Genomic DNA, 21,776 nt, shown 5'->3' on the forward strand with positions numbered 1-21,776 from the left:
AAAGGAAAAGGAGGTGGGGTAGTGTTGCTGGTTAGAGAGGAGATTAACGCAATGGAAAGGAAGGACATTAGTTTGGAGGATGTGGAATCGGTATGGGTAGAGCTGCGAAACAATAATGGGCAGAAAACGCTGGTGGGTGTTGTGTACAGGCCACCTAACAGTAGTAGTGAAGTTGGGGATGGCATCAAACAGGAAATTAGAAATGCTTGCGACAAAGGCAAAGCAGTTATAATGGGTGACTTCAATCTACATATAGATTGGGTGAATCAAACTGGCAGGGGTGCTGAGGAAGAGGATTTCTTGGAATGTATACGGGATAGTTATCTAAACCAACATGTAGAGGAACCAACGAGAGAGCTGGCTATTTTAGACTGGGTATTGAGTAATGAGGAAGGGTTAGTTAGTAGTCTTGTTGTGCGTGGCCCCTTGGGCAAGAGTGACCATAATATGGTTGAGTTCTTCATTAGGATGGAGAGTGACATTGTTAATTCAGAAACAATGGTTTTGAACTTACAGAAAGGTAACTTTGAGGGTATGAGACGTGAATTGGCCAAGATTGACTGGCAATTAATTCTAAAAGGGTTGACGGTGGATATGCAATGGAAGGCATTTAAAGACTGCATGGATGAACTACAAAAATTGTTCATCCCAGTTTGGCAAAAGAATAAATCAGGGAAGGTAGTGCATCCATGGATAACAAGGGAAATCAGGGATAGTATCAAAGCAAAGGATGATGCGTACAAACTAGCCAGAAAAAGCACCATACCGGAGGACTGGGAGAAATTCAGAGACCAGCAGAGGAGGACGAAGGGCTTAATTAGAAAAGGAAAAATGGATTATGAAAGAAAACTGGCAGTGAACATAAAATCTGACTGCAAAAGTTTTTATAGATATGTGAAAAGAAAGAGATTAGTTAAAACAAATGTAGGTCCCTTGCAGTCAGAAACAGGTGAGTTGATCATGGGGAACCAGGATATGGCGGACCAATTGAATAACTACTTTGGTTCCGTCTTCACTAAGGAAGACATAAATGATCTGCCGGAAATAGCAGGGGCCCGCGGGTCAAAGGAGGTGGAGGAATTGAGTGAAATCCAGGTTAGTCGGGAAGTGGTGTTGGGTAAATTGAATGGATTAAAGGCCGATAAATCCCCAGGGCCAGATAGGCTGCATCCCAGAGTACTTAAGAAAGTAGCTCCAGAAATAGTGGATGCATTAGTAATAATCTTTCAAAACTCCTTAGATTCTGCAGTAGTTCCAGAGGATTGGCGGGTAGCAAACGTAACCCCACTTTTTAAGAAGGGAGGGAGAGAGAAAACGGGGAATTACAGACCAGTTAGCCTAACATCGGTAGTGGGGAAACTGCTAGAGTCAGTTATTAAAGATGGGATAGCAGCACATTTAGAAAGTGGTGAAATCATTGGACAAAGTCAGCATGGATTTACGAAAGGTAAATCATGTCTGACGAATCTTATAGAATTTTTCGAGGATGTAACTAGTAGCGTGGATAGGGGAGAACCAGTGGATGTGGTGTATCTGGACTTCCAGAAGGCTTTCGACAAGGTCCCACATAAGAGATTAGTATACAAACTTAAAGCACATGGCATTGGGGTTTCAGTATTGATGTGGATAGAGAACTGGCTGGCAAACAGGAAGCAAAGAGTAGGAGTAAACGGGTCCTTTTCAGAATGGCAGGCAGTGACTAGTGGGGTACCGCAAGGCTCAGTGCTGGGACCCCAGCTATTTACAATATATATTAATGATCTGGATGAGGGAATTGAAGGCAATATCTCCAAGTTTGCAGATGACACTAAGCTGGGGGGCAGTGTTAGGTGTGAGGAGGATGCTAGGAGACTGCAAGGTGACTTGGATAGGCTGGGTGAGTGGGCAAATGTTTGGCAGATGCAGTTTAATGTGGATAAATGTGAGGTTATCCATTTTGGTGGCAAAAACGGGAAAGCAGATTATTATCTAAACGGTGGCCGATTGGGAAAGGGGGAGATGCAGCGAGACCTGGGTGTCATGGTACACCAGTCATTGAAGGTAGGCATGCAGGTGCAGCAGGCAGTAAAGAAAGCGAATGGCATGTTGGCTTTCATAGCAAGAGGATTTGAGTATAGGAGCAGGGAGGTTCTACTGCAGTTGTATAGGGTCTTGGTGAGACCACACCTGGAGTATTGCGTGCAGTTTTGGTCTCCAAATCTGAGGAAGGACATTATTGCCATAGAGGGAGTGCAGAGAAGGTTCACCAGACTGATTCCTGGGATGTCAGGACTGTCTTATGAAGAAAGACTGGATAGACTTGGTTTATACTCTCTAGAGTTTAGGAGATTGAGAGGGGATCTTATAGAAACTTACAAAATTCTTAAGGGGTTGGGCAGGCTAGATGCAGGAAGATTGTTTCCGATGTTGGGGAAGTCCAGGACAAGGGGTCACAGCTTAAGGATAAGGGGGAAATCCTTTAAAACCGAGATGAGGAGAACTTTTTTCACACAGAGAGTGGTGAATCTCTGGAACTCTCTGCCACAGAGGGTAGTTGAGGCCAGTTCATTGGCTATATTTAAGAGGGAGTTAGATGTGGCCCTTGTGGCCAAGGGGATCAGAGGGTATGGAGAAAAGGCAGGTACGGGATACTGAGTTGGATGATCAGCCATGATCATATTAAATGGCGGTGCAGGCTCGAAGGGCCGAATGGCCTACTCCTGCACCTAATTTCTATGTTTCTATGTTTCATGTCTTTTTCAATGGTAAAAACAAAGAATAAATATTCATTGAGGAACTTGCCTATCTCCTGTAGCTCCACACATTGATGACTCTTTGGTTTCTGACGGGCTTTATTCTCTCTCTCTCTCTCATTACCCTTTTCGCCTTAATACATTATAAAACCTCTTTAGATTCTCCTTAACCTCATGCTCCCTTTGTGCCCTCCTGATTACCTTAAGTATGCTCCTCAATCCCCTTCCAGGAATACAACTACCATCAATTTTAACTTTTCATATTCAACTTGCAAACATTCAACATTTTCATTCTTGGGATCACACTTCTGATTAATTAAGATAAGATAATGGGACCTGTTTAAAGTTCACATTGAATTCAGATTATTACAGTCATGAATATCAAATGGGTACACCATCAAATTAAGCAACTTCACAATGGCATGGAGAAGTAAACTAAAATGAAGAGCAAACTGAAAAATAACTAATGCAATTTGGGTAACTTAACCATGAAACCATACTTTACATATAACCATGACCCTGTGTGAAATACCTGCCCCTCAGACCTCCTTAAAATATCTTCTCATTCATTCTAAACCTGTGCCCTCAAATTCAGAACTCTCCTGCCCTTAGGAAAAGCATTTTTTCCAATATCTGTTCCTCATAATTTCATATACCTATATCATTTAACCCATCAGCTTCCTATGTTCCAATGTGAATAAACTCAACCTATCCAATCTCTCTTTAGAATTACTGCCCTTCAATCCAGGCAACAGCCTGGGGATTTTTTTCTGCACTCTCTCCATTGTTTGCCATGCCTTGGACTATGAAGGCAAACATACCAAATGCCATCTTCACTACTCAACCCACCCGTGTTGCCACATTCAGTGAGCTGTGGACTTGCATCCTAAGGTGTCACTATATATAAATGGTTCCTGCCATTTACTCTATATTTCCTACCAGTATTTGACTTGCCAAAGTGCATCATCACACACTTCTGGATGAAATTCCATCTGCTCCCAACCTTTCATCCATGTCCGGGAACAGACAGACAGACAGACAGACAGACAGACAGACAGACAGACAGACAGACAGACAGACAGACAGACAGACACTGAAATAAAACCACTGCACTATCATGAAAAAAAACATCTCATTCATATTTGTCATTCAGGGAAAGTTGTCTGATCTCAGCCACATGCCACAATGTGATTATCAAATTGTAGACCATGGAAATAACCCAGCAAGCCACTCATTTCGGTTCTTGCAATATGTTGGGAGACTAAATATGGTGTTAATTTATCCTCATCCCTTGAGTTCCAGTTCTAGCATATAGCCAAAACGACCTCTTGATCCTTGTAGCTATTTTCACAATTTTGACTTTGTAATTATATCTCAATCCAATTAACAAAACTCGATCGTATTTGCATGAATAACAAGCTTCACCATATGGTATCTGGATTGCTAGTCGATGATATGCACACTTGAATCAGGATCTTCACAGGAAACAAATTACGCACTACATCATCAGGCCCTAATCTGTAGCATGCGTGATTACTGAATTTGAAATTTGAATGCTTTGAAAGCTAGTCATGACAAAATTCCTTTGATTTTTAGGAAGTAGATGCTTTAAGACTGCAGGCAATAACTTACTTTGGTTCCATCACATTTAATAAATGCTGGAAGATCATGGGCCAGGTTGCATTATCGCCTGCCAGTGGGTCCAAAGAAAACTGTTGCCTATTTGCAGTGCACACATCAGCACTTCCTGAAACTTGGTGCCAATTACATTCTGGAGTTGATTCTGTACCATACCCAGGCCAGATACAACTTGTAAATGACCCTTCAGCATTCTGGCAGCTTTTCCTGATGTATCCGACACAACTCATGAATGAGATTGCTCATCCATTAAAACAAGTTGTGCTATATAAAAAAAAATTTTAGTAGTTCACTATATATTTGTATTAACAAATTAATTTGTTTAGCAATTTTAATATGCTGTTTAAAGATATGTTCGTTTTTTTTAGAAATAATACGAATTTCAATTGTTTCCAAATGTATTTTTTCTCAGTTGGTGCTGTCATTGAACATAGACCCTAAAATAAGAGACATACAACAATGGAACAGGTCCTTTGGCCCACAATACCTATGATAGTGACAGATTAAACCAATCTCCTCTGCCTGCATACGATCCATATCCCTACATTCACTGCACATTAATTTGCCTATCTAAAATTGCACTATCATATCTACCTCCACCACCATTCCAGGCTGCCACCTTGTGTAAAAAAAAAATTACCCCGACATACATTCAGACATACATCTTGTTTGTTTTTTTGCTTGCAGGTTTTGTGTTGTACTCCTATTTGCGCAAAAAAACGGTACACGATAGTGCTACAATTTTTGGCCCACCTTACTCACCATTGAAACAAGTTTTGTTCAGATTGATGGTATATTTTAAACGTTATTAACGTTTTAAATTTAAATTAACAAAACAGCGCCCCCACCCGCGCATGCGCGGTTGGGAGAGGGTTCCCGTGCGCGTCTTTATTGGCGTCACAAAGGAAATATCTGCACAGTTGGGGCCTTTCCAGAATTCAGATTGCCATCTTTTTTTCATAATGACGACACGGATAAGATTACTTCCATTTTACTGATGCTCCAGGCCCGCAGGGACCCTGCGCCTGGGCGCTGAAGTTGGGGCTGCATCTGCATCTGCAGATGGCGGGCTTGGGGGACGGTGGGAGGCCGCGCCGAGGATCCAAGGCCTTGGTGCTGAGCCTGGCTCTGAGTGCAGCGGCGCTGCTGCTTTGGGCATGCGAGTAGGGCACACCCGAGATCCTGGGGAGGTAAGGAGGGAGAGTGGGGGGATTGAGAGGGAGGAGGGGGTATGGAGAGAGAGCGGGGAAAGTTGGGGAGGTGAGGAGGAAGAGTGGAGGGTGAAGAGGAGGGGGAGGGAGTGCTGGGTGATGAAGGGAAATGAGCCATGCCTGCGCAGTTGGGGGCTATGGGTGAGTGGTGGAATATTGCATTTGGGGAACGGGTTGCATTAGGGGACCAGCCCTCCCGTGTGACTCTTAGTCTAGTCTCCTCTTACCTCTTTGCCCCTCTTATCTTAAAGCTGTGCACTTGAGTTTTTGATAATTGCACCTTGGGGAAAAAGTTCTGACTGTCTATCCTGTCCATGCCATAAGGGCTGGTATAGGAGGGGTGGGGGGGGGGGGGGGGGGGGGGGGGGGGGGGGGGGTGTAGTGCAGGTGGAGCATCAGATCAAAGACTGTCGGTCCTAACAAAGCAACTTTGCACTATAAACATTTTCCACCCAATACGCATCAAAGTTGTTTTAATTTACACTCAATTATTAAGCACGTTTTTTTTTCTCTGTCAAATTCTTCCAATTCTTTACAAAGATGGTTTGTAATGTTGATTCATGTTAATGTACTTCACTAACAGACATAAGCATTTACCAGATACATGGAGGTCATTCTGCACTGTCAATGATGTGTTCAAGATTTATTCAAATACAATTCAGCTATTTGTAGAACACAGAATAATGCATCTAATAAGTTTCACTGCTAGTGCCAAGCTGATGTAATCAAATCACAGATTTCCTGTGGTGTGCCCTGTATGGATCCTTCTGATTTCTCAGTGGTGATCCTATCTTGCGTCATTCAAGGTAAATTGACCAGAAATAGCTGTTAAAGATCTGGAGCAGAGATTGGTTGTGTCTCAGCTGTTTACAAACATTAAAGGAAAATGATCCGAGCAGATTAAGATTCACATGTCCATGTGGTTTATCAATATTAATTAGAGATGGATATCAGTAAATTCTAATGAAATACCTTCAAGCTGATTGCTTTCTAGATCTACTGTAAGGCATTATCAGAGCCATCAGAACTAGGCTGTCTTCTTGGTTTGTGAGTGTTATTGAACAATAGTTTCCATTTATTAATTATACAATGTCTTCCATGTTCCAGTGGTCTGTTGGCACACACTGTGAAATGTCACACATGAATAAAACATCAGGCAGATGGTCATCACCATCAAAATGTATCCCTTGAGGAGATTAACATATGTTCAAGAATCTGTGGTATGTCTTGATTGGCTAGTGGTACGTAATAGTTAGCTATGATCTATTAATTTAATCAATCTTTATGTATATTCTTCCTTCAAACCTAGTTATGCTGTAACAACAGTGGTGCAAAATGGCAAACAACGAATGGAAGGGTCCACTGCAGGAAGTAACCAAGTAAACATACAAGGTTTTGTCCATGCGAGGCTTTGAGACTGCCTCACTGTTACGAGTAAAAAATCTTCCAGTGATAACAAGAAATCTCTCAACACTTTTGATGCCGATGGTGAGTTTTGCAATATATATTTATCTTTCAATATTTAAATACACAAGTAAAGAAGTCATACCTCAGAGAACCGTTGTACATCCTGGGTCAAGGTCCCTACTCGACGCCAATGAAAACGCTTGAGGAACTTGACGACTGCGGGGTTGACTGCATTATCAGATGGAACAGTTCGGAAGAAATAGGGGTACTTCTTCTTATCGGCTAGGACCGGTGTGGTTGCAGCAAACGAAAGCTATAAGAAATAAGAAGATATTGTCAATAATTCAATGGAAGCCATCTTCCTATTATATACTTATTACAGCTCAGAACCATATTTTTAGAAACTCAAACTGATAGCTGTGAATGGTACTGACCAGTAAAAATATCCTGAAGGGACAAACTCAATTCACTGAAGTTATCAAACTTAAAAAATACATTTTCATTTTCAAAGTGTGTGTACTTAAAATATATTGCCTTAAACCTATACCTGCAAACTTACTAATCATGCCCAAAGGAGCATGTCAAAAATAAATTAAATTCCAGGTTTGAACAAACATGATTTTGATATTGGATCATCAATCTGTATTTGCAGTATGATTACTAAGTGAACTGTGCTGTTTAGGTAATAGCTGAGAAGTGAAGCAATATGCAATATAAACAATAAAGAAACAACACACGGTGGCGCAGTGGTAGAGTTAAAGCCCTGTCCCACGGTACGAGTTCATTCCAAGAGCTCTCCTGAGTTTAAAAAAAATAAAACTCGTGGTAAGCACGGAGAATGAACATAACGGGTATGTGGAACTCGGGGACGTCACTTAGCGGCTCGTAACGCTAACGGCAGGTACTCGGGAAGAATCGCTAACAGCAGGTAAGCACGGGAAGACTCGTGAAGATTTTTCAACATGATGAAAAATGTCCACGAGAGCCTCGAGTACCGACGAGTGGCCATTACCGTAAATCTCTAAGTTCGAATCAGGGCAAACTCGGGAGAGCTCTTGGAATGAACTCGTACCATGGGACAGGACTATTACTGCTTTACAGCGCTTGCAGCACCGGAGACCCGAGTTTGATCCCGACAGCGGGTGCTGCCTGTACGGAGTATGTACCTTCTCCCCGTGACCGCGCGGGTTTTCTCTGAGATCTTCAGTTTCCTCCCACACTTCAACAACGTACAGGATTGTAAGTTAATTGGTTTGGTATAAATGTCAAGTGTCCCTAGTGTATGTAGGATAGTGTTAATGTGCGGGGATCGCTGGTCGGTGCGGACTCGGTGGGCCAACAGGCCTGTTTCTGCACAGTATCTCTAAACTAAACTAAATCACACGTGATCAAAGGAGTAGGGAGCCTGTCAGCATTAATGCTGAGGCTGAAATACTTGTCTAGAATGTTACATTAGATCTTACAGCACCTCTTTGTTAAAATCTAATCAAGTGATGATAGAAAAAAAATGTTAAGGAAAATGGAGTTATCGACTTTAGAGGCAATTTTCTGGCTTAGTCATGCACATCAGAAATTTAGACAGTTATTTCAAATTTACAAACCAAAGAACCAGCTGTCAGTGAACATCCGTCTGCATTCTGATGAGAACTCTCAGAAGGGAATGGATGGCTAATTGTTAATAAATTAGAGTGGATTCAAGAAGCCCGAGTGTAACTGGGTGGTTAGTTTAGTTTATATTGGACAGGTTAAATGTTCAAAAAAAAACTGATCAAATGTTAGTGAAGTGCAAATCAGAGCCAATAATATGAAAATGGCTTTAAACAGGGAGACTTTTTTCAGTGAGTATCTATCGATATCTATCTATCCATATCTATCTATCTATCGATATCTATTGATATCTATCGATATCTATCGATATCTATCTATCTATCTATCTATCTATCTATCTATCTCTATCTATATCTATCCTATTACTAAAACTCTGATCTTGCGCACTTCCGGTGTGTGTTGTTTTTAAATTTGTGCTAAAACGGTACCCTATATCACTAGGATTTTTTCGCCACCTTACTCACCTTTCTCCTCTGCAACAAGTTCACCAAGTTTTGTTCCAATCGATGGAAGATTGCAACATTTATGAAGGTTTAAAAAATCGTGAGATTGGTCTTCTCGCCTGTCAGTGCGGTCGGAGCCGGGAACCGGTGAGCACACACCCACCCCCCTTCCCCTACACCTCCCCCCTCCCCTACACCTCCCCCTCCCCTACAACTCCTCCATCCCCTCCAACACACTCCATCCCCTCCCCACACACTCCCTCCTACCCCACACACACACCCCCTCCCCCACACCCACCCCCTTCCCCCCCCCACCCCCTCACCAGCCCCCGAAAGGCCCCGCCTGAAGCCGCCCCCCTCCACTGCTGCAGGATGCTTCCCGCCTGAAGCCGTCCCCGTCCCCGTCCCCCAGCTAGAGAATGCTCCCGCCGTTGCTTCGGGGCAATAGGTGAGTGGGGGTTAGTCCAGTATATTACCCAAACTCTCTGTTTGTTTGTTTGTATGCATACATGTGTATGAGATCCAGAATCCCCGCCAAAGTGGTACATGATAGCGCTACAATTTTTGGCCCACCTTGTTCACCATTGTTCTGGGATGTAAATGAAATAGGTTTTGTTCGGATTGATGTTATATTTTACAAGATATTGACATTTTAAACTTTACAAAAATCACTTTTCAATCCACTTTTCCACTTGCCCTGCCCGTCAGCCGCATTCGATGTCACAATGGGATCCCAAATGTCATTTACATTTTTTTTAATTGCGATTTTCAAAAAAACAGTTTTAATCAAATTCTTACGTTTTCATTAACAGCCAACATTGTGTTTAGGTTATTTTACAGAAAAAAATTTGATTTGCATTGAGAATTCTATTTAAAGAAAAACATCATGATTTTCATTGTTGGGAGTGGGGATAGGGGGGGGGGGGGGTTTCATTTTTTTTTAAAACATCGCAATTTTCATTGTGGGTGGGTGGGAGGGAGAGTGGCGGAGGGGGGGGGGGGGTGATAGAGGGAGAGGAGGGGGGAGTGGGGGAGGGGAGGGGTAGCAAGTGGGGGATAGAGGGAGAGGGGGGGAGTGGGGAGGTGAGGAGGGAGAGAGGGGGAGGGGGATAAGGGGGAGGTGAGGAGCGTGGGAACAGGCAAATAGAGGGGGGTAGGGAGGGGACAGGGGTTGTGGAGGGAGAGAGTGACTGAGGGTAGGGGAAAGGAGAGGGAGGGAGAGGTGAGGGAGGGAATGGGGGAGGGGAGGAGGAGTGGGGAAGAAGAGGGAGGGCAAGGAGTAGGAGGAGGGAGTGCTGGGATATTAGGGGGAATGGAAAAGGATAGGGGTAGGAAGAAGGACGGCGAGGTGCAGTTGGGGGATGGTTGGCGTGACTTGCGTTGCAACGGGGATCTCTGACGTCACAACGGGAACCCCTCAGTTGCACCTGTGCAGTTGGGGGTTATGGGTCAGTGGTGGAATATTGCCTTGGGGGCAATAACGCAGAGATAATACTTAATGATAAAAAAAGAACCATAATAGTGTAAAAATTAATGTCCATAGTGAAACCAAAAACAGTTTCACTAACTCTGTTTCACTCCTGCTGAGGTTACTGTTGTGTAGTGTTCAAGTCCATGATGATTGCTGGGGAGAAGTTGAAGTTGATCAGAGTTTTCAGGCTCCTGTATCTTCTTCCCGATGGTGAAATGAGTGTGTGGCAAGAACGGTGTTGGTAACAGTCGATATGCGCCCGAATGTACATCTAGAGAAGTTCAAGAGAGTATTTGGCGAATATTAAATCTCGTCAATCTTCTGAGGAAGTAGAGGCATCAATGAGCTTTCTTTGTAATTGCATCAGTGCGTTGGCCCCTTCAAAGATATGTGGCAGGGAACTTGAAGCTGTTGATGGTGTACACTCCGGTCAAATCAATGAAGACAGGTTCGTGGATCCTCGGATTTCCCCTCCTGAAGTCAATAGGGGAGGGGACTGATTACCCCCTTGATAAATTGAATTGAATTTTGTTTATTGTCATTCAAACAAGTTTGAACAAAATTTTGTACCATGTAGTAATGACAGTAAAAAGCAACAAAACACACAATTAACACAATTTAACACAAACATCCATCACAGTGAATCTCCAGGCACCTACGCACTGTGATGGAAGGCAAAACGTCTTATCTCTTCCCTGCTTCTTGATCTTGCAAGTGTTCAGAGCAAGAACTAGAATGTTGCCTGGGTTTCAGCAACTAAGTTACAGAGAAAGGTTGAACAAGTTAGGGCTGTATTCTTTGGAGCGCAGAAGGTTAAGGGGGGACTTGATAGAGATTTTTAAAATGATGAGAGGGATAGACAGAGTTGACGTGGAAAAGCTTTTCCCACTGAGAGTAGGGAAGATTCAAACAAGGGGACATGACTTGAGAATTAAGGGACTAAAGTTTAGGGGTAACATGAGGGGGAACTTCTTTACTCAGAGAGTGGTAGCTGTGTGGAATGAGCTTCCAGTGAAGGTGGTGGAGGCAGGTTCACTTTTATCATTTAAAAATAAATTGGATAGTTATATGGATGGGAAGGGAATGGAGGGTTATGGTCTGAGCGCAGGTATATGGGACTAGGGGAGATTATGTGTTCGGCACGGACTAGAAGGGTCGAGATGGCCTGTTTCCGTGCTGTAGTTGTTATATGGTTATATGGTTGTTATTCTGGCAAAATTCATTTGGATTTGCAATCTTCCAACTGTACTCTGACTTATCATTACTTGTCCAACCATGACTGTGTCATCAGCGAAGTTAAAGATGATATAAAGAGAATAGATCAGGGGGCTGAGCACACAACCTTGAGATGTTCCTGTGTGAATGGTAATCAAGGAAGAAGTGCCGCTGTCAATTTGTACTAATTGTGGTCTGTCAATGAGGAAGTCGAATGGATCATGTTTTAGTGTAGGGGTGTCACTTACTGTTGATGCAGTAAAATGCCATTGCCTATACACTAAGGGTGCCTTCCATATCCCCATGTTTTTATAGGACCTTTCATTTGAACACAGAGATCCAGGAACCTCCTTGAATTGAATAGATTCCACCTATTGCAATTGTCTGTTCTTTTAACAGAACCTACTCTGGTAATAAATGTGTTATATTTGTCCATTATACATTAGTGCACTGCTGAGCTTTCATCCCATAAAATACTGATTCGTCACAGCACTCTTGGCCCTTCAGTCTGAACTCCCACAAGCATTAAAGAGACTATTCAGACCGTACCTTGCTGTGTTGCATGCTAGGAATCTGGCATCAAACCCAGCTCTCCCCATTGGTGCCAGCTGCTGTGTCAGAAAGGTGGTAGGATTCACTGACCACAGCTGGCACTCCTGGAATGAATTGATGTGGAGAGGTCACCTGTAAGGCTGGTGTTGGACAGACTGATTGGGTGGGTTGGGGGGGGGGGGGGGGGGGGGGGGGGGGGGGGTTGCAGCTGCTCAGCACTGAGGTATTAGTTCAGTGAGTGGAAATCCTTGTTACAAATTGACATCGCAGACAGTACAGCACAGTACGGAAGACCTTGAGCTGAGGAGATATTTCCAAACGAACAAAGAGCGGAAGCCAGCAACCTCCATCAGGAGTGACAGTGAGGGACACTGCAGGAGAAAGGTGTCCTGTCAACACATGGCGTGGTGGTGAACATTGACCTGCACCTACTGTGTGAGCTCCACCACCCAGTGCTGAGGCCACACTCCCCCATCTCAAGCCCACACAGGCAGCCTGTACACATGGAACTGGGACAAGCCATTGGCGTGGAGGTGCCAGCAGGTACTAGGTTACTGGCATAGCTGCATGAAATTGAAGCAAATTTGCAGATTTATATCTGAATAATATTATAATCACACAGATTCCATTAACATCCAAAGCTCTAAGCAAGGTGGAAGATGGTAAAAAAATTCTGAAAAATGGTTGCAAACTTTCATGATAATTTTACCAGTTTTATTTTTCAACTTGATCGAATGTGTGTGTCAAGGATCTTGAACAGACCTGTGCCGAATAACTCCTATTAAAAAAAAATACTTTAAATCTGAATAATTTATGCTTGTGCTTCACTAGGCTTTCTCCAATGCAATCAGGAAGATACATTGTTTGCTATTTGCCTATTAACAATATATATTCTTGGAATACAAAGATTTAAGTAGAATGATCTAATTAGACACAGGCACTATCAAGATTTTAACATAAACCCCAGAGGCAGTTGTCCCTCAGTGTTGCAAAATTGAATCGAAACGGGAAAAATAAGATCATTCCGTAAAGATTAAATAGTTCTGTCACAGTTCTTCAGTCACCCAATCAATGGCTGCCAATTAGTTTATTTAACTGCTGGCTTATGGATTTACTTGGCTATCAAGTAAAACTGAAAGAACCTTCCTTCTGCCTGGATGCACATTTACAAATTGGTATTTTGGATTAGCACCTGTGCTCTTAAGCAGGCTGAAAAATTATCGTTAGTCCACGATAATTCTCAACTTCAGTGCCCCGCAAGGCTGTGTTCTCAGCTCCTTACCTTACTCCCAATAACTCCACAACTGTACAGATAAATTCTGCTCTAACTTCTTTTTCAAGTTTGTATAGGATTCCACCGTAGTGGGAATGATATCAGCATTTTTCAAATGACCGTCCACAAACATGGTGGCCATTTGGCAGCACGGTGGCACAACGGTAGAGTTGCTGCCTTACAGTATGTGCAGCGCCAGAGATCCAGGCGCTGTCTGTACGGTGTATGTACATTCTCCCCATGCCCACATGGGTATTCTCCGAGATCTTCCGTTGCCTCCCACACTCTAACCCTTGAGTTTATGCATTCATTTTCTTTCCCACTGCTACCCAGATCATTCACAAATGATTTCCATAGAAGATGTGATTTATCTAGCGTGTTTCTATTGTCTGGTTACTTGAAATTATATCATCCCCACCCCCCTGTCTAAAACTAGACTAAGTGGGACCCGTTGGGTCCCAGTCACACGGGAGACCCGTGGGGGAGGGTGGGTGTGGGGGGAGGGGGGGGGGGTGTGGGGAGGGAAGGTGGGTGTGGGGAGGGGGGTGGGGGGTGGGGAAGAGGGGGTGTGGGGGAAGAGGGGTTTGGGAAAGAGGGAAGGGGGAATGGGGAATTGGGGGAAGGGGGGGTGGGGGGGGGAAAGGGGGGGTGTGGGGAAAGCGGGGGTGTGGGGAAAGCGGGGGTGTGGGGAAAGAGGGGGGGTGGGGAAAGGAGAAAGAGGGGGGGAGAAGGGGGGGGGTGGAGAAGGGGAGGGTGTGAGAAAACGGGGTGGGGACTAAGACTAATGCTCCTGTCCCACTTAGGAAACCTGAACGGAAACCTCAGGAGACTTTGCGCCCCATCCAAGGTTTCCGTGTGGTTCCCGGAGGTTGCAGGTGGTTGCTGGAGGTTGCAGGTAGTGGAAGCATGTAGGGAGACTGACAAAAACCTCCAGGAACCTCCGGGAACCGCACGGTGGGGCGCAAAGTCGCCAGAGGTTTCCGTTCAGGTTTCCTAAGTGGGACAGGGGCATTAGCTTAAGTTTTCGGCCTCACGCAGCAGATCCTGGACCCACTCTGGCTTCACTCAAAGGCTTCCGGTTCAACTCAGTAGCTTCCGGCTGGTCGCGGCAGAAGCAGTCCGCACGCTGCTCACTCTCCGCGAGCTGCTCAACACACTCAGCTTTTTATTCTCCTCGCCGCGTTATTGACAGTCGGTTCCAGAAAGGGCGATATTTATGATTTCTAAACCTTCATAACTGTTGTACTATTTCACCGATCGGAACAAAACTTATTTGACTTGCAGCAAAGGAGAATGGTGAGTAAGGTGGCAAAAAATCGTAGCGCTATGGGGGATCGTTTTTGCACAAATTTAAATACAATGCAGACCTGAAGTGGTCAAGATGAGAGTTTTAGTAATAGTATAGATAGATAGATATCGATAGAAGACAAAGTGCTGGAGCAACTCAGCGATTCAGGCAATGTCTCTGGAGAAATAGAAGGGTGACATTTTGGGTTGGAACCCTTATTCAGACTCTCCATTAACATTCCTACCCCTTCCTTTTCTAATTGTTTCACCTTTTCAGACAATATAGCTTGAAATATATATCTCTAATCATACTCAATATAGAGCTAGGTTTCAGTGATGGTCAACACAGGGACCCTTTTATTTACATGTGTGGTTTTAATCCCTATTTTTGATTTGTTATATTAATTATAGAATTTATAGAAAATTAGCATTTATAGAAAATATCTTCACTGGGCATTAAAACTAATCAATCCTTCCATCTTATGCTGTTTCTCCTTGCACTTTTAACATTTTAAAATATGATATTTCAATTGCAAAGTTTTAAGATTCTTTTCCATTTACTCTTCCATTATTTTCTCTATCGATTTTAACTATCCAGAATATCTGTAATATAGATTTGACCATTTAAAAAAATAACATCTTTAATTTAGTCATTTATAACATTGATATTTCTGCCTGTTCCCTCCTTTTTACCTTTGTTATTGGCTAAGTATTTTATTTACAAAACTGGAGAGATTGCAGAGATATTCACCAGGATGTTGCATGGATGAAAGGACCTTAGCTTTGGGGAGAGATTGGATTGTTTACCCTGCAGCAGAAGTGGTGACCTGGTGGATGGAAATAAAATTGAGGGTCATGCTTAAGTAGGTAGTCAAAATATTTTTCCCTTTTATAATGGTATCAAAAACAAGGAGTTTAAGACACGAGGAAGATTTAAAGAGGATCTGAGTGCTGATATCTGGAACATGTTGCCAGAGGAGATGGTGGAATCACACACAATTAGTAGATTAAAAAGGTATTTAGACAGACACTTAAGCAAGCAATGTACTGTACGATATGGTCCTAATGCAGATACATGGAATTAGTGTAGTTGAGCAAAAAGGTCAGCATAGACATGGCGGGCCAGCAGATCAGTTCCTGTTCCGTTCAACTCTCTGACCGTCAATGACACATTACAGGTATAACCATTGAGGAAGACATAGTTGAAATCTAGCCGATCTCCCCAGTCTTGTAACCTGCCTGCAGGCATGCTGTGTTCATAATTTGTTGCACTCAAGCATGCCCTGTTTACACATATAACCTCTAGAAATTCACATCATTGATAATTTACTTGAGTAAGCTTTGATCATTTCTGAGAATAAATGAACACATGTGAACAAACATTTAAATAAAAAGCTTTCATTTCATTGTTTTCAATTTGATCAATTTGGGCATTTCAAATCGAAAATACAATCAAGGCAATTCTACAAAATCAACTCCCTCTGCTCTTTGTATAGGAAAGAACAGCAGATACTAGTTTAAATCGAAGGTAGACACAAAATGCTGGAATAACTCAGCGGGACAGGCAGCATCTCTGGAGAGAAAGAATGGGTGACGTTCTTCAGACTGAAGAAGGGTCTCGGCCCTAAACGTCACCCAGTCCCTCTCTCCAGACATGCTACCCAGTCCCTCTCTCCAGACATGCTACCATTTTGTGTCTGTCTTCACTCTACTCTTTCATTTACAAGGTTCAATATCCTTTATTTTACCTTTGATATTCTTGTTTGAATCTACTTTTCTTTTTTGTCATGTTATTAAGTCTCTTTTATTTGTATTGGTTTATTTAGTTTCCTTCCTCTCCTTCGAGCAGCCACAGAGGAAGAGCCTAAACAGCAAACGCAAGTAACGGAGGATTCAGATTAGTTGCTTATCAGTGGGAAGCTTAATGTTAAAATATATAAACACGGAATACAGTGCAGGCTGGTAATCTAAATTAAATAAGGAAAATGCTGAAAACTGCACAGCAAGTCAGATCTTTGAGATTTCTTCAGTTTCTTCCTCAATGGTTATACATACAATGAGCCATACAATCACAGAGTCAGAGTTGTGCAAATTGGGCAATATATGTGGTGAGAGATAACATTTCACATCACATAATCAAGGTGCAGTGGGGATGGCATTTAGGGTAGTGGTGCGCTCCTCCAACAGGATGTGGGACTACACCTGCTACTTGCTGCTCCTAATGGCTGCATGAGGAAATAGAGCAGCAGCCAAATGACCTCTGGATCGTTTGGGAGACTGAGAGCCTCGTAGTTATGCCCCTGTCCCACTTAGGAAACCTGAATGGAAACCTCTGGTGACCTTGCGCCCCACCAAAGGTTTCCATGAGGTTTCTGGAGGTTTTGACCACTCTCCCTAATGGTCGAAAGTGGTTTCCGCATGGTCAAGGCTTCTTCTATGTTCCATCGATTATTTCAACAAAATCAAAACCGGCCTTGACTAAAAATAGGTTGCCGTTTGGTCGAAGCCAGTGGAGTGGGGTCGCTATTTACTTACAGGCAGTCGAATGCAATCTGCTTCGCTGACCAGCCATTTTGATCGGCTCATTGGAGTTTTCAGGACCTAGAAGATCTGCCGGAAGGTAAAATTCCCGCTAAACTTTAATAAACTTCTTAAAACTGTCTCCACTCCTTCTCCCCCCTCTGTGTGTGTGTGATTAACGACTAGGAAACATTGGTATTGAGTCTTGCAGAGCATGTTATATTATGACCTGCAAAACTAAAAACCATTTGGACATTTGTTGAAGACAGCAGGATGCGACAACTTTCAGAAGTGTGATAAACAATGAAAAGTAAAGCAATAGATTGCAGGAGCACAGAGTTCAACAGAATGGCAGATTTTAAAAAAAATCAGTAAAAATGAGATTGAATGGAATCTCTGAACGATATGGGTGTACATGTCATAAACCTCAGGAGTGGCAGGCCATTGTGAGAGTGTGGTGAGAAAGGTTTTTTGGTTTTCCACAATTATGGTCTGCTTACCTTGTATTACTAAATATTGTATATTTATTTGTGTTTTATTGCATTAATGGGACTGTAAAACTGTAGCAAGAAATAATGTTATTGTTCCATTGCCAGTACATATGACACATAAACACTATTGACAGGACCTTTCTCACTGGCTTCTAGATAGGAAGGATTTTGGCTCTAAATATTTGATTGGAGTAACTGGGAATATTTCCCTTTAAAGGGAAGATTGAGGAATGATTCTAATTGAGGTGCAAAGTTTAGACAGGCTTTTAAATTGAGTAAATAGAGGGAACTGTAAATGGATGCAATTCAAGAACTGGAAACAGGTTTACAATTTTGAGCAAAAGGTACAAGGAGAATGCAAGGATTTGTTTTTAATCCACAATAGTTAGAATATGAAATACATTGCCAAGATAGGCACTGGACATCATCATTGCCTCCAAAGTGAAATTGGACAGAGACAAGAGAGAGTGTAATTGTGGAGAAAGTGCAAATAAATGGGATGACTGATTTAAAATACTCAGTAGACTGATAAACGTTCTCCTGCATCACAAGAACATTATGATTCTGCACTAGCCTCTGCCAGTTAGAAAACATTTGTACCTTGGAGGTCCTGGCTAAAGCTTTCACTGAGAGTAATCAGAAGATGTTGAAAGCAGATAATCACAAGGTTAATGGCAGAAGTCAACCCCCGAGGACCCACATCTTGTGTATAAAGTTGAACAATTACTCATTTGTGGTCAAGGCTATTGAACCGCATGCTCTACAAACTGCATTACAAACCTCAGCCAACGTTCAAATTGCTGAACATGTATCACACAGCTACCCACAATAAGTTAGATTCATGACCTAACATTTAAGGCATGGTTCCAAATCTGAAATAACACTCTGCCTGTGCTTAGAGGCAGCTTTGCAATGCCATTAGCCACATCTAGCTTGACTGTAATCATGTATAGTCTATCCAGCTTGTCTGAATGACTACCGTCCAGTGGCCCTCACCTCGGTGGTCATGAAATGCTTTGAGAGGCTGGTCAAGAAACACATCTGTCCCTTCCTCCCTCGCAACATGGACCCGTTACAGTTTGCATACCGTCCGAACAGATCCACGGACGATGCGGTCTCCCAGGTTTTGTACACCGCTCTCTCTCACCTTGACAGCCAGAAGGGGGGCTACGTGAGGATGCTGTTCATAGACTTCAGTTCAGCCTTCAACACGATAGTCCCCACCAGACTTGCTGAGAAGCTGCTGAAATTGGGGCTCAACATCCCCTGTGTGTGCCTGGGTCCAGGACTTTCTCACCGCCAGGCCCCAGGTAGTCAAGATGTGAGGAGATACATCAAAGTCCCTCACCCTGAGCACAGGATCGCCCCAGGGTTGCGTCCTCAGCCCCCTATTGTACTCCCTGTACACACATGACTATGTGGCTAGATTCAGCTCCAACTCTATAATCAAGTTTGCTGATTACACTGTGGTGGTGGGCCTGATCTCTGGTAATGATGAGAAGGCCTACCGGGAGGAGGTGGCTGATCTAGCACTCTGGTGTCTGGACAACAGCCTTCTCTTGAAGGAGCTGATCATGGACTTTAGGAGGGCACAGTATCCCCATTTATCATGAAGATAAATGGGGTACTGTGGATAGAGTGAGCTGCTTTAAATACCTGGGAGTCCACATCTCAGAGGATCTGACATGGACATCACACGCTGCAGCACTGGTGAGTAAGGCAAGGCAGCGCCTTTACCACCTCAGGCAATTGAGAAATTCAAAGTGTCTCTCCAGTGCTTCTACTCAGCGGCTGTGGAAAGCATCTTGTCTGGAAACGTCACAATCTGGTTTGGGAACTGCTCTGCCCAGGAAAAAAAGGCTCCACAGAGAGTAGTGCGTTCGGCCGAAGATGCTTTGGAGATGATTGACAGGGCCAGTGCAGTTTCTTGCTTTCCATGGCAGCAGATGAAATATTCCATCCGAACCCCATGATCTCTTTACTTTAAGTCCAGTTGATTTTGCGGGCATCTCCTCTATTATTTTTTTCCAACCCCGATTCTATTTCAACTAAATCGTCCTTTGCTTCGACTACAATATCATGTTCAAAAACTGATGCAAAGCAGTCATTTATTTCCTCAACTATATTCTCTGCCTCCATGACTAGATTTTCCTTTTGTTCTCTGATCAGTCCCATTTCTCCACTTCCTGTTTACATTTTCTGACAGTCTTTCCTCAATCTTTCTCTTTTCCCTTTTAACTTCTCTGAACTTTCGGCATTCAATCTGCTTCTTCCTAAGTTAACAACAAAGCATTAGCCATATGCACTCTTTATTCTGTGCTACTCAGTACAACCACATGGGTACTATCCAACACAGAACACAACACAAAATAGATGAGATTAAAAAAAACTTCAATCTATCTATCCTGGAGAGTGTTGTAGAGCAGCAAGTCCAGGTGTGTTTCGCTACACAGTTCACGGTAAGTGTTGACACAGGTAGACAGGGTAGTGAAGAGGGTGATTAGTATGCTTGACTTAATGAGTCAGGGTATTTAGAATAGTAATTGGGATGTCCTGTTACAGCTGTATAATACGTTTGCAAGTCCACATTTGGAATATGTGTACAGTTATACGTAAGATGTTATTAAACTGGAAATGGAGCAGGAAAGGTTCACCAGTCTGTTGCCAAGACTCGTGGTATCAGGCGAGGCTTGGCAAGCTGGGTCCTTTTTCTCTGGAGCAGCGGAAGCTGAGGGTGACCTGACAGAGGTATACAAAATCATGAGGCATCTATACGTTAAATGGTCACAGTCTTTTTCCCCAGGACAGAGGAGACCAGAACTAGAGTGCATAGGCTGAAGTTGAGAGGAGAAAGATTTAGGAGAAACTCTCGAGGGACACCTTCTTCACACAGGGGATAGCATGAATGAACAGCCAGAGGAAGGTATTGAGGTGGGAACATAGGTGTTATTTAAATAGGTATATGGGTAAGAAAGGTTCAGAGAGACATGGGTCAAAAGCAGGCAAATGGAACAAGCTCAGATATAAAACCTGTTTGGAATTGGATGAGTTGGGTTGAAGGGCATGTTTCCGAGCCCTGTGAATCTAAGACTAACCTCTGAGCTCAAAAGCAGAATATATAATATGACTTAACGATGTTTCAGCTGCTTTGCAGCAAATAACTGTCCAACCACATAGCCTTGATTGTCCATCTGAGCAATATGTATAAAATATTCCTTTCATCTTTCTTTCCGCTTTCATTGTTATTGATGAAGCAATGCTAAATTTTCCAGGATCAAAATGTCACTATCTGTAAAGATATTGAATGTCTCAATGAAACTAGGTGACTTTTTAGGCGACTGCAGGAGACTATGCAGTCGTCACATGTTCACGGGTGGTTGCCGGGGAGTCGCCTTTATGGTCGTGAGGAGTTCCCGCATTCTGAGAACATGTTGAAAAATTAACGGCGACTAGAATTAAGCCGTCATGGAGAGTAGGGAGAATTCTAGTGCCGCAGGTGGGTCGTCTGGAGGTCCTAGTGGTTCGCCAGGAGGTTGATGGTACTCGTAGGTTGGAGCCAGTGCTGAACGGTGAATTTCATTGGCTCATTGAAAAAAAAACGTAAGCAGTAATTTTCAGAACCAAGGATAATCGACCAGTAATGTGAAATGTCTGCCGAGCTTCACAGCCGTGTATCTCTGGCTTCTTAAAAGTTGTCTCCACTCCTTCTCTCTCCTTCTCTTCCCTCTTTTAAAGGACTTACCATACACTGTATTCATCGCGGTGCGTGTCTGTATCACCTTGGCTTTGTACCGTGGGAATTTTATTCAGCACTCCTCTGCTTGCACTGTCCCCCGCCTGCATAACGGGCTGGTGAAGGAAGTGATGTGCTTATGGGAACTTGACAGTCACCGGCAGTCGCCTGAAAAATCGCCTAAGTGTGACAGGT

The 21,776-nt window shown here is 43.2% G+C and overlaps 1 protein-coding gene across 1 annotated transcript in view; it reads right to left on the reverse strand.

Annotated features, from left to right (window-relative positions):
- gabbr2 (gamma-aminobutyric acid (GABA) B receptor, 2) overlaps window positions 1-21,776 on the reverse strand; it is a 753,408-nt gene that overhangs the window by 307,725 nt on the left and 423,907 nt on the right. The window contains exon 3 of the mRNA XM_055662806.1: window positions 7,131-7,301. Coding sequence (XP_055518781.1) covers window positions 7,131-7,301 — 171 coding nt within the window. The remainder of the gene's footprint in view (window positions 1-7,130; window positions 7,302-21,776) is intronic.

This window comes from Leucoraja erinacea, chromosome 2 (assembly GCF_028641065.1).
Source record: "Leucoraja erinacea ecotype New England chromosome 2, Leri_hhj_1, whole genome shotgun sequence".
Lineage (NCBI taxonomy): Eukaryota > Metazoa > Chordata > Chondrichthyes > Rajiformes > Rajidae > Leucoraja > Leucoraja erinaceus.